The sequence below is a fragment of the Pinus tabuliformis genome, chromosome Q, assembly GCF_031772625.1.
Source record: "Pinus tabuliformis cultivar Carrire ecotype Pingquan chromosome Q, CPIR1, whole genome shotgun sequence".
Classification (NCBI taxonomy): Eukaryota; Viridiplantae; Streptophyta; class Pinopsida; order Pinales; family Pinaceae; genus Pinus; species Pinus tabuliformis.
In genome coordinates, this window is record NC_142296.1 from 1,309,366,101 (window position 1) to 1,309,379,651 (window position 13,551).

Genomic DNA, 13,551 nt, shown 5'->3' on the forward strand with positions numbered 1-13,551 from the left:
AGGTTGATGGACCAATAATATGTTGATAAGAATTTTTACACCAAACTTCTAACACCTTTGGAATACCAATATAATCAATAAGAAGGTGGTCGTACTTACAAATTTTGCAAGGGCATTTGAGCTTGTGTTCTATTTTGGATAGTTCCTCAACATTTTCCATAGTCAAAATTGGTTGGTTGTCTTCTTTATTATCCTTATTCTTCTTCTTCTTATCCACCTAGTTACTAGCATCAAGGATTTTACCAAGAAAAGAATTAGAATGTGAGGAAGAAATTTCAGCTGAAGAAGGTAAAGGGTTAACCAATGGTTGGTGTTGTTGAAAAATAGAACCTAGTTGAGGTGAAAATAATGATTGAGGTTGTGCAATTTTAGTATTTGGGACAAAAGAAGTTGAAAACAACCACACTGGTAAAACTATTGTGAATCCAAGAAGTGACAACGTAGCCATATAAGGAGGGCCAACATCTCCAAAGTCAGGAAAAAGACTACGATTATGGTTAAAAGTGGTTTATTGATAGGTGTTGGCTACATGGGGCTTGACCCAAGTTTAGAAGTGATTTAGCCAAGCAAATCGTGGTACTACTAACCCTTTTGGAAATAGTCCGCAAAGCTCGAGCTAAGGTCTCACTTGAAGTAGTATGGGAGGGTGCTGCAATTAGGTTTCTGCACCTTGGGGATGTCTAATAGGGGGCTATAGGGAGGTGATATGAGCTTCGTGCTTACTAGGCTACATGGACCAACGAGCCCCTTGCATCCTGTGGTACTACCTTTGTGCAGCTCTAGCCACAACACAACAAGTGTTAATTACCCAAGTCTTCCTTTATTAGGTTCTGTTCACTAATTACTTAGAAGGTTTTCATACATAAACATTCATACTAATTTTTATCAAGTGCGCGCATATAAATTAACATATACAATTAACACATGACATCAAAATATAAATCCACGAAATAGATGCACAATATGTTGGATCAAACTTATCTTTATTAATAATCCTTTTCAAGTTTAGTTCAATAAAATTCTGACTCTACCCTGTGCAATCAGTTGCAGAGCCTCTTCCTACTACTACGACCCAATACACTTCACATCTACTTCTATTCTCTAACCATGCCTTCACATCTATCTATTCCTTGCTTGCCAAAAACTATCTTTACACTTAGAGCCTCACTCTATTTATACAATCCCATGGTCCATAGACCATGGGTAGGCTGACACAACTTTACATTAAACTACATTATTTTAGGGTGGACAACTCTATGGCTCATCGTAGACATTCATGCTCCGCGCTTACATTTCGCGGAGTCTTTACATTGCATTGACCAAAACTCAGGCTTTAAGCCTCAAAACCATGTTGTGAGAGGATCCACTGCCCAACATGTCCTAAACACAATCATCATGACTCGTCCCAAACCACTGTGTGGTGATCTTGGCACGAAGCCCTCCTAACTATTTTTGGGCTGTGTGAAGGTCTGCAGTGCACTGCTCTGCCATTTTCTAGATCTGCTCTACTCGCTCGATTGAATGCTCACTATCAAGAGAAATTCCCTATCTTGAAGCTTGCATCATTTTCATCTGTGCGAGATTTCCTTCAATGTTGATAGTGACAAGGAAGGCCTCATCAATCCAAGGCTAGGCATGTGCTTTAAGTACTGCCTCTTTTTGGTGCACGACATCCACTTATTCCTTCAATACCTTCAGTTGTTGTAGCTTCGCTAGCTGTTGGGTCAGGACCACTTTCTGTGCCATACCACGCACACTGTCATATTGCGTTTGAAGCTCTCGCTCCTCTATTTCTAGGTGTTGTATGGTGGGGTAATCCTGTAGGGCAGTGAGGACCTCGAAGGATTCTTTGAACAAAGTTGTATAGGTCTGCACTACATGTCCTATTTCCTCCAACCTATTTTTGATAACGTCAGTGCATTGTTCTTGAACTTCTAGGGGCATCGATGACTGCACCTTTAATCATAGTTCAGCAATCTAAAGGTTGAGGTCCAATTGGATCCTCATTTCTTCCTACTTTGCCTCATGGAATCCACTAGACAATTTGTGGATCCACATCCTATTGGTAGGTCTGTTCCAATTTCTAGTTCTAGGGCGTGGTGACATGCTTCCTCTATGATCTGCTCCAATAGTTGATTTTGTGCCAACTCTTCATTGTTTTGTAGGCTAAGTTGCTTGATGATGATTCGTTGTTCAATAAGAATTTGCACTGCGCATCCTTCCCTAGTGTGGAGTTCTACTATCGCTCCATCCTACTGCTAGTATAATATATCTCGGGGAAGGGCAGCCAATTTTAGGCCAAGTCCCTTGATCTGACTGACCATGGCTCTGTGCTCCTTGTTGTTTGCTGTCAGTGCTCCTTCAGACAACATGAAAATGTTATCCATTTTGGCCTGGAACAGCTGCTCTGTTGCCGATGTACCCTCGGCACCGTAGGTGACTACCATTCCTTCCTATGGGGGCCACACCTGAAGTCACTACAGTTACACCTTGAGGGCCCCCTACACATTTTTCTGCTCTGTCATTGATTCCTAGAGCATCTCCCTCGTGACCTCGTGAACTATGTCACTGATGTCGTATAGGTCATCCTCTATCAGTGTAATAGGTTCCCCATCAAGTTTGGAAGTGTTGGTCTTCTACCATGGCCCTGTTTGTTTTGTATCGTACGACCATTTCAGTTGTGTAGATGTCGTTCTTGGGTCCATGCCTTCTGCCATGTCGACTATCCCCTAGCCTGCGGTCAGGTCCAGGCCTCTTTCTTCCTACATCATGGTGGCCCCAGTTGCTACTACATTTTTGGTGGCCTACGTCTACTCTGCGGCAGCCTTCACTGCCTCATAGGAAGCCCTTACCTCCTCGGTGAACTACTCGTTCTACTTTTGTTGTGCGGTAGCTTTACAGCATCCTTCTATCATTGTATCGCTATCTCATTGTGTGCTTCCAGATCCAGGGTATGCCATTCGGGTGGCCATGAGTCAAGCACCATGAAAATAGTGTCATTAATTGCAATAAAAAGGAGTTTGGTCCAGTTCTGCTCCAGATCCTTCCACACCTTGATATAAACATTGTGCATATCCACCTTAAAGTCTGCAAAGCTCCGTAGACTATCGTACACCATGGGGGGTAGGCGCAACATTTTGTTGATCCACATATGAATGCTTGCCACCATGAGCATGCAGAAGATCTTGGTCTCACATATTCACCTCACGTCCTTTGTTGCCGAGACATATGTGTATTTCGCTACCTCTGGCAAGTCCTATTCAAGAGGGGGAAACTGGCTGTCCTTAGGTAATTCTCCTGCAACCAACAAGATGCATAAGAGCAACCACGAGTAGTGGAAGGTCTTACCCTGCTCCTTGGCCTCCTTGGATTTCATCAGAAACTCCTCGCAAAGGAACTGGGCCCAGTTGAGTTGTAACCCCTTTATGCATTGTTCAGCCAACATGACGATCATTGTCACAACATTCTATAATCACTTTTCCTGCCAGCAGCTGGGTGGCTACTCACACCCATTTGTCTTGAATAATACTAATGACGTAGCCGCTCTACTTTTTCTCCAAATTGTATTTCTTCTTCATGGCCTCTATGAGTGCCAAGTCTCTGCTTTTGCTAGCTATTTCTGTAGGGTCCCTTAGCGTGTAGGGAAGCAGAGAAATCGTATGAATAAGCTCTACCATGATTGGAATAGGCTCCTCCAGCAATAAGTATCCATTGTGCACCAGGAAAAGAAGTTTCCTAATGACAAAGATCATGACTAGTGCCCGGTGATGTTGTGGGGAAAAATGCCTATTTAGGACGATCCTATCCACCTAAGGTGTGGCAGCGCCTTAGCAACAAACGAATACAGCTATTATGATTCCTTCCTTTATGAAATGTGAAAGAGGGGAGATTGGCAGACTTACCGTTGTCTTTCGGTTGTCCCTCGATCTAGATCCTCTTCTCTTTGTGTGTCCACAGCTACTTGCCTCCTCGCTTGATCAAGAGAACAGCTACTTGAATCCCAAGAGATCACAAGAGAACAACTACCTGTGACAAGAGAACAGCTACTTGCAACAAGAGAAGAACACAATACAAAGGAAAATATACATATTCATAAATGATTCAGGATTAGAAGTAAATCAAATATACTAATGCAATCATACAAAATACACCAGCATATAGGGAAGAATCAAGATAGCTTTATTGAAAGTAACAGGATTCAGGAAGAGATACAACCCATAGGGCTCCAACCCAGCATCTCCTTCCCAGCAGAATGGAGTTCCTTCTTCAATTCCCTTCAAATCATAACACACCCAATGTTTCTAGCCACAAACCAACAACAATTATTTGCAAATACTAAATTCCAGCCTCCCTGACCTCTTGTAGGAGAGATCTATATATAGTGATATTGGAGAGAGGATGAGTCAGCTTGAGACTGGTATGAAACTGACCAGTGTCCTCTCCCTCTCATAGTTCTTGAGTCCACTTGGAGGTTCTTTCTTCCACTTGGAGATTTGGAACCTCTTACTCATCACCAGTTAAATTCCCTGATCCAAGTGTCATTTTGGAAGCTTCCTGGGCATTGACACCTTGAGAAACGACTCTGCCACTTGTCCAAACTCGCTCAGCGTAGGTAGCCTTTGTTGCAGTTGACATTCAATGCAGGTAGACAGTGGAGCAGTTGACATTCAGCGCAGATGCTCAGTGGAGCAGTTGACATGATCCAGAATTGCCTTGTTTTTGAGTGTTTTTAGGTGGAGAACTTCAGTGAATTGCTGTGGTTTGCTGGCCTTGTTCCTCTAGGGGTAGGAACAACATGTTTAGGGACTTTGGATCCGTTGATTATTGACATTTCATGCTCAGTGATGCAAGGCACAAAAATGTCTATAATAGTTGCCCCCTAAAGTATGAGGTCGTTTATCGGGTGAAATGCTTTATCCAGGAGGGTCTGAAGTTCATCCATCTGCTGGGAGGAGACGTGTAATAAAATACAATAGAATACATTATGATTCATACTGCTTTCATGATCTAGCTGAGGCAGGCATTCCCATGCTCAGCTTTATAAATTCATTTTTGTACATAGAACAGACGATCGTCTGATGGTAGACTGATAATTTTGGTGAAATTATCATCCTTTGAATAGGATGATCATCTGCTGTAATGATGTACATGTCAAATGTCTTTATTTTTCCTGAATATATATCGCAGCCCAGATGGATGAAACTAGATCCGGGGTCTTCAAACTCGTTCGATCTTCAATCTAAGTACAAGTCGATCCATGTGAGAATTGCACTGAAGTCGAACATGGAAATACATCGCTTGATTATCGGTCAATGATGTAAACCGTTAACAAGCGCGAGAGGAATCACCGATAATGATAATGACCCTCAAGGTACTGCAGTACAATTCACGTGGTGTGGATAAAGGACTTGGCGTCGAACACCACGCAAAATCTTCTGGTCGAAGGTCATTGATGTATGCCTGTCCCGGAAGTGAGAAACTTGCCATTGAGGCATGCAAGCTTCAAAGTACTGAAAGGGGTTGTTCCTAGATCAACTCCTTGGATAATGAGCTGATGTCGACAAGGAGCGATCCGTCAAAGGAGGGCCTTAATGAATCCCACATCAGTGACACGGAACGGAGCTAATGATTTTAATGGAGGTGAAAACAATCTGTGACATATGATTCAGGGTGGCGGTCATGAATGGATGAAGGATAATGTATGGCAGTGGATGGAACCTGGTTGACTCTTTCTGAATGACTTCTCTGAACATATGGCGACACTGATGCGATGGATTAGTAGCATTACCCCAAATATTGATGGTATGGCAAGACCATGGTGATGTGACCGGTGAATGAAACAACCCAACCCGAATGTGATACGGAGGAAAAGTGTCATGTTCAAGAGCGACCTGCTACCATCAAAGTTTTCTTGATTTTTTTTTCCCAATTTTTCCCTAGTCATTACTGACCAGTACCTCTTTATTTTTGTCAAGCTTGAGGAGGATAACATATGCTTGTTCTATAACCTGCCCTTCGGGCAAGCCCATCGCTATGTTTTAACGATCCTAGCGATAGGGAAACTCGTTCTCGTCCAAAGACAAGTTTGTCGCTATTTAATCATTTTAACGAGTCTAACGACAAGGATAACTCGGTCCTTTTCATTTTTAGAGAGTCTGAAAAGGTACATAAAGTCAACTCCAAAATTCCTTTTTCGTCATCTAATCCCTTAAGTCCGAAAAAGTATAAAATAATACAGAAGGGATGAGTTTTCGATAATTTTAACGAGCCGAATAAAACAAGCGCTCGACCTTTTTGTGCAATAATCCCTTAGGTCCAAAAAGATTAAAATCTAGAGGAGGGATAGCTCTTCCTATCCTTTAGCGAGCTAGAAGGCCAAAACTCGGCAATCTTTTCATATTTTACGAGTCAATTGAAAAGAGCTTAAAGAAGACTCATCTTTTGAGGAACGAGTGATAAACAGGGATAGCAACTGATTCTAGGTACAGGTTGGAATTTTCCAATCACGGCAGTGTCACAAGGACGGCTAGGTGAAATCACTCTTCGCAGCTGTTCCTCAAAATGGGTAAACAATCATATGGAGGTGAACGATCGGCCAAATGAAAAGTGGAGGTGGCAGGTGCAAACACTACCAAGGTTTTTATGGCTGATAAATTTACGATCACAGTGGTTATTTACTGGGATAGGTTCATTTTTTAGTTGAAAATGAGCTTAAACACTCGAGGAAACTCTGCTCACTACTTATATTTATTTTTTAACGAGCATGAAGACCGCGTTAAAACTGCTCGGATCTTGCATTTATTTTTTAACGAGCATGAAGACCGCGTTAAAACTACTCGGATCTTGCGTTTATTTTTTAACGAGCATGAACTTTATGCTAAAAATGCTCGATTACCCAGTCATAAGATAAGAGTGTCTCATGAAAGATCCCATTTTTTATAGAGCTTGCGCCTTACCAAAGCTATGCTCACTCATCCTTTCTTTATGAAAGTTTCGAAACGACTAATCCTACGAGTTTAAAGGGTTAGACCTACAGGTTTAAAGGGAGGACCTAAAAATTTAAAAAATAAATAGTCGCCCCTTGCTTTCACTCCAAAAGGTTGCATGCCCCCAGGTATAAAAAAGAGTTTCAAGGTTACCTCTACTTACCCTCCGCCAAAACATTTGTTTTAATCGAGAGAGGCTTACCTCTTTCAGGTTACCCAAAGATTGTCCTGTTATTTTTTCAACAAAACATTTCCTCGGCAATGTCTACCGAAATAGACAAGGGTGAATGACCTTTGTCAAACACATAACTTTGACAAAAGAATCTTATTCAAGAAAAACCCCTCTTCCATCCACGGACGGGGTATGGACTAGTCATATTCTCCTGCAGAAACCTACCCTATACCCAAAGTTTCCCTGCCGAAGCAGACCAGGATGCATGCCCCCTGGGTTCCAGTCATATCCTGTAGGATTACTCGTGCTCATCAGGAGGACGGACCGTGGGTTGAGACACTTCTTGCATGAATAGACCATTTAGGGATGGCACATGACTATTTGCGATGTGTGATCGGGGAAACGAAAGTTGGTCCACGAGCTTGACCATTCTTCCTTCATGCGGAAAACACATTACTCTAAAGAGTGAGGAGACTACAGCTCCCATGCAATATATATAGTCTCGTCCAAGGAGTAGGTTATAATCCAAGGGTCCTTGAATGACCATCACGTTCATTTGAATGGTCTTCTCTTTCAATGTTATAGGCACATTGGGGAGGATCCCTAAAGGTCGACTGGTTCCTTTATCAAAACCTGATAGATTTCTCATCTCAGGTAAAAGCGCCGGCGAACCAAGTGCTTTCCAAGCAATAGAGGAAAGGATACTCACAGATGCCCCCTCATCAATGATAGTGCCAGCCATTACTATTCTATATATTTGAAAAATAATTCTGAATGGCACACTGGCTGGCAACCGGGGTCTTCCTAGTTGGTTCCAATCAAAGGACACAACCAGGTTGCTTGTTGGTGGGACCGAATATACGGCCGGATAGCGCTCTGATGAACTTCCTTCCTGTGACAAACGAATGGTGGCATTGCCCCCTTGATCATCAGAGTCAGTGTTGACGAAGAGAATCTGGATGGTGTCGTCTTGATTCTCCTCTGTGATAGTGTCATTTGAAGATGGAGCCTATGAAGGCAAAACCGGGTCAACTGCCGTATCAACCTTTTGACTTTCGTCAGGCATGGATCCAGACGGTTCATCTTCAATGACAGATGCTTCGGCTAACCATCTCGGTGGCTCAGCCAGATTCTCAACTAGTGAGGGACTTGGCAGGAGTCTTTGATATCCAGGAGGGAGATTCGCTCGTAAAATCGGGCGATCTTACAGAACTCTTTTTGCCTCGTCTAAGAAGGGACAACAGTGGATGGCGTGATCGCCTTCACACAGTCTGCGGGGAAATTTAACTCTCCCATTCTATCCTGGAGCTTCACTCCCACTAGTTGACGGTGAGCAGTCGACATGGTTATCAGAGGTCGATGCTCCCGAATTGTGCAGACGGGGGGACCAGTCTCTTAGTATCCACGGAATACAGGGACAATCTCTATGGAAGTGGTCACCCCTGCATATGACGCATGGCGATTTAGGCCTTACGAGTGCAGTGTGTGGATTTTTGTTAGATGACACTTGTTTTCCCCCAGTCGCCTTAGGCTCCTTCTTCTTCTTTTCTTTCTTCTTCTTCTCCTTCTTCTCCTTAGGAACCCGATTTTTTGATCAACCAGTTCCGTCAAGCGAAGAGGAAGGAGGGGAGGAAGATGAAGTTGAAGGCTGGGAGGCAACTCTTGTCTGATCTAACTGTTGACTAGACTTTTCAGGAACGGTGGAATTCTGAACGACATTGGTTGAAAAGAGCCAAACTGGTAGGCCAATTGTCAGTCCTGGAAGCGACAATGTGGCCATGTGGGGCGCACCAAGATCTCCCCAAGAGGAGAAGGGACTAGGATTTCCACCCAAGGGAATTCCTTGGTTGGTGTGCTCCATCTTTTCAACCTAAAGATCAACGCAGGATTAAAGGGTGATTGTTCCGTTTAAAATAAATTATTAACGACGCTTTTAGACACAACTTGCTTTTTCAGTTTTAAAGAGTCGAGAAAAAGCTAAAGATGACTCTAGTCTCCTTCGATGTTTTAACGAGCCCGAAGTGATAAATGCTCGGATGGACTTTTTATGTTATAGAGTCTGAAAAAGGCCAAAAGAAACTGCTCTGGAGATCTAGGCAGAGGGTGTGCCAAACTTTTCACAAAACCACAGAATACATTTTACGGTACGGGTGGTCGATCTTCGTGAATGCTGTGTTCACTACATTACGATCAGTAGGGTGGCCAACACGGCTTCCTATGGATAAAATATATATGCCTATAGGGGTCTCCCAATATATATGCGACGGTACGTGGGAGCACAAATCCGTATTAGTGCCACCGACTCTCAGGAGGAATCACCCACCTTCTTCGAGATCGACAGTCACTATGTTTAACGACGCCGTAACACGTCTCTAGCCTAGACCTCTAGTTGTGAGTTATGTTACAAAGCGTTGTTAGGTTCATTCAGTTTATTTTAGGTTAATCTTTTTAAAATTTGCCTTTCAAGGTTCACCACGAGATGTATGATACAAATTCCTAAATGCAGTCTAAGATGATAAGAAAGATTTACAATCTTTCAACTTTGAAATCCTAGGTACTAAGGGAAAAGAGAGCGACTATCTTTTCTCAAAGAGCAATCAGCACATTCTAATGCACTTTCCCTAAATCCAACATGCAAACTTATCAAATGCAAAATGCACAATGCAGGTGTTCTTTTTCACTTTCTTAGTATAAATGCCTACAAAGAAAGCTTTTTGCACAACTTTGAATTTGCTTTTACAATGATAAAAAAAAACAAGTTCTCTTTCTTCAAAATCAACAAGGGTAGAAGAGATTACAATAACTTTGCGATTTTCGAAATAAAGACTCGTTTTTGATACTTTGAAAAGAACAAACTCAAACCAATAAGCAAAAGTAAAACTATGACCAATCTGAACAAACAGCCAATGAACTCTCTTCTAAGATCAATCTCAATCAGATCTAAATCAAAGGCTACAGAAAGACTAATTTACTCATGCAAAGGAAGACTGTAAATGATGCCACAAATACATAAAAACATTCACAATATTTTTGTACAAAAATGGGGCGGAATTCAGGCAAAGAAAAAGGGTTATCAGGCTAGTACCTATGCTGGTTAAAGGTTGCAAAAACAGAGATCAAAACAGGGCAACAAAGGACAAAGAACCCCAGCTGCTCAAGGCCACACTGGTTCAGCGCAGCTACAACACTGTCAGTTTGACATTCAGCACAGGTAGCCCCTTCGGGACCTGCGTTGAAATGCAGACTGCCTTCACAGTGCCTGCGCTGAAGAGAGAAACTCTCGTTTCTCTTGGTTTCTGGGTCACAAAATGCTCAAAAATCAATTGTTTCAGGCCAAATCAGAAACACAAGCAAGGTATAAACAGAGGGATGCTTTGATAGGGTACTAAAGACTATCACAAGGATCAATGAAATCGTTTGTTGATCTAGTTTAGATCATAGACAAGTCCAACATACTGGATCAAAGCAACAACTTTTACTTTGCATCCGGGAAATATACAGTTCAAGAATTGTTGTTAAGTCTATGAGGTAAACAAATGACGGAAACACAAATGAAATGAATAAACAAGTTCTTCCCCAGTGGAGTCGCCAATTTGTTGTCGGGAAAAATGCCTATTTAGGACGATCCTATCCACCTAAGGTGTGACAGCGCCTTAGCAACAAACGAATACAGCTATTATGATTCCTTCCTTTATGAAATGTGAAAGAGGGGAGATTGGCAGACTTACCGTTGTCTTTCGGTTGTCCCTCGATCTAGATCCTCTTCTCTTTGTGTGTCCACAGCTACTTGCCTCCTCGCTTGATCAAGAGAACAACTACTTGAATCCCATGAGATCACAAGAGAACAGATACCTGTGACAAGAGAACAGCTACTTGCAACAAGAGAAGAACACAATACAAAGGCAAATATACATATTCATAAATGATTCAGGATTAGAAGTAAATCAAATATACTAATGCAATCATACAAAATACACCAGCATATAGGGAAGAATCAAGATAGCTTTATTGAAAGTAACATGATTCAGAAAGAGATACAACCCATAGGGCTCCAACCCAGCATCTCCTTCCCAGCAAAATGGAATTCCTTCTTCAATTCCCTTCAAAGCATAACACACCCAATGTTTCTAGCCACAAACCAACAACAATTCTTTGCAAATACTAAATTCCAACCTCCCTGACCTCTTGTAGGAGAGATCTATATATAGGGATATTGGAGAGAGGATGAGTCAGCTTGAGACTGGTATGAAATTGACTAGTTTCCTCTCCCTCTCATAGTTCTTGAGTCCACTTGGAGGTTCTTGCTTCCACTTGGAGATTTGCAACCTCTTACTCATCACCAGTCGAATTCCCTGATCCAACTGTCATTTTGGAAGCTTCATGGGCATTGCCACCTTGAGAAATGACTCTGCCACTTGTCCAAACTCGCTCAGCGCAGGTAGCCTTTGTTGTAGTTGACATTCAACGCAGGTAGACAGTGGAACAGTTGACATTCAGCGTAGATGCTCAGTGGAGCAGTTGACATGATCCAGAATTGCCTTGTTTTTGAGTGTTTTCAGGTGGAGAACTTCAGTGAATTGCTGTGGTTGGCTGGCCTTGTTCCTCTAGGGGTAGGAACAACATGTTTAGGGACTTTGGATCCCTTGATTATTGACATTTCATGCTCAGTGATGCAAGGCACAAAAATGTCTATAACAGGTGAAATTATGGAAGCCATAGTATGTGGAGTAGCCCAGCCTCCTCCATCCCATGCAGCCATTTCCGTGGTTGTAGCGCTGTAACTAACCCCTCCTTTCTTTGTTTCATGAGTTGGCTAGTCTCCAAATGTGGGAACTTTTCACTGTCCATGAGGTCCAAATCTTCAAACTTCATTGTGGGCACATGGCCCAGGACTGAACCTTCGAACAAAATTCCATTTGGGAGGAGTGGGGTTTCGAGTGCACTCTTAACGACATCCAAATTCTTCTGTACTTTTGCTTTCCTTCTCCGTGGGGGGACATATTTGGGTAATTTTTCTGCAGTTCGCACTGGATGAATGTCTTCCCCGATTTGTTCATCTGGTTCAATCTCGTCTACGATGGCCTAGAGATCCCCCTTGTTGTCATCTATCTCAAGATTAACAATCTTGCCCTTGTCTTCCATAGATAGTTTACTAAACTACAGATTCCGTGGAGACATGTGGACTAGTCCTGCTACCTACGAATGCTTTTTGGGCATTAGCATTTGGGGTGACTTAGGAATTTCCAGTGCATCCCACATCAGTGGCATAGGGCTCTTCATGGCTCCCTCATCTGTCAACATCACTCTGTTCAGGAAGTCTTGCATCTCTTTCGAGAATGTCTCAAACATGGAAATTTCTCTCAATGCCTCTAAATTCGTAAGGTCCATACCCAATTGATAGTGCAACAATTTAATTCTCAAGATGCCAAGGGTTGTTCTGTTGATAACCATCTGTGATTTATAGGCCTTTTTGAATTCAAATTGGACCATTGCCCCCTAATTCAGCTCATTAATGAGAGATCATGTTAGATGATCCCAAATCTAGTTCTAACCTCATCTCTTCTGGCTGGTCATCGTTGTCCTAACTTGGATATATTGTCATGAATAGTGACACCAACGGTCGCTTCCCAACCTACCCACGTGGAAAAATAGCCCCCTATGCGTGGGAGTGACCCATATGACCTACTGATCCTAGCGCAAACTCCTTATTGCACATCTCCCATATGGACACTTTTATAGTCCTGCGCTCTCTTTCAACTGCTTGGAGGGATGAGACAATGCTCTCTACGGATAGTTAGGTTGTTGGACCACCTGTGTGATTCTTCAATGCACCTTCTAGCTTAGTCTGCACGCACTCCTCAATTTCCCTCATGACAGTTACCATCACGCATTCTTCCTCATGTGGTGTGCTCCCCAGTTACTTTGTGTGATAATGTGCAGTCGCAGCCATGGTTGTAGAGCCACAAATTTTCGATAGAAATCTTCTAATGTTGTAGTATGGTTGCCCAGATCTTATCATGTCATTCTTAGTTTATTGACGCGACATGCTTGTGCAGGTTCAGTTTCTAGTCCTTTGACTTCTGCATCCATTAACATGCTTTTCTTCCTTAGTCATACCTGATCTTTGAGATCACGAAGATTAAGGTTCCCCTGTCGAATGGCTTTCTGAATCTGCATATGTTCATCCTTGCGCGACTCCATAATTCCTTCGTCCTGGTCCCCGCATATTTTTTGGATTGTGGGAGCTACTATGTGACAATTCCTTCCAAAACTATGGCCTCGACTCTACCCGTCAGCTTCGGGATTGTCTCCGTTCTCAGGTTTTTGGACATGGCCCTATAGGGCCATTGAACCGCTGGCACGCACAAGTGCTAATCACTTTGGTTCGCCTGT

At 42.6% G+C, this 13,551-nt stretch overlaps 1 protein-coding gene across 1 annotated transcript in view; it reads left to right on the forward strand.

Annotated features, from left to right (window-relative positions):
• The first annotated feature begins 493 nt into the window (after positions 1–493).
• Positions 494–13,551, forward strand: part of LOC149224646 (protein neprosin-like) — a 34,113-nt gene continuing 21,055 nt past the window's right edge. The window contains exon 1 of the mRNA XM_089388238.1: positions 494–553. Within this exon, the coding sequence (XP_089244364.1) occupies positions 494–553 (60 nt within the window). The remainder of the gene's footprint in view (positions 554–13,551) is intronic.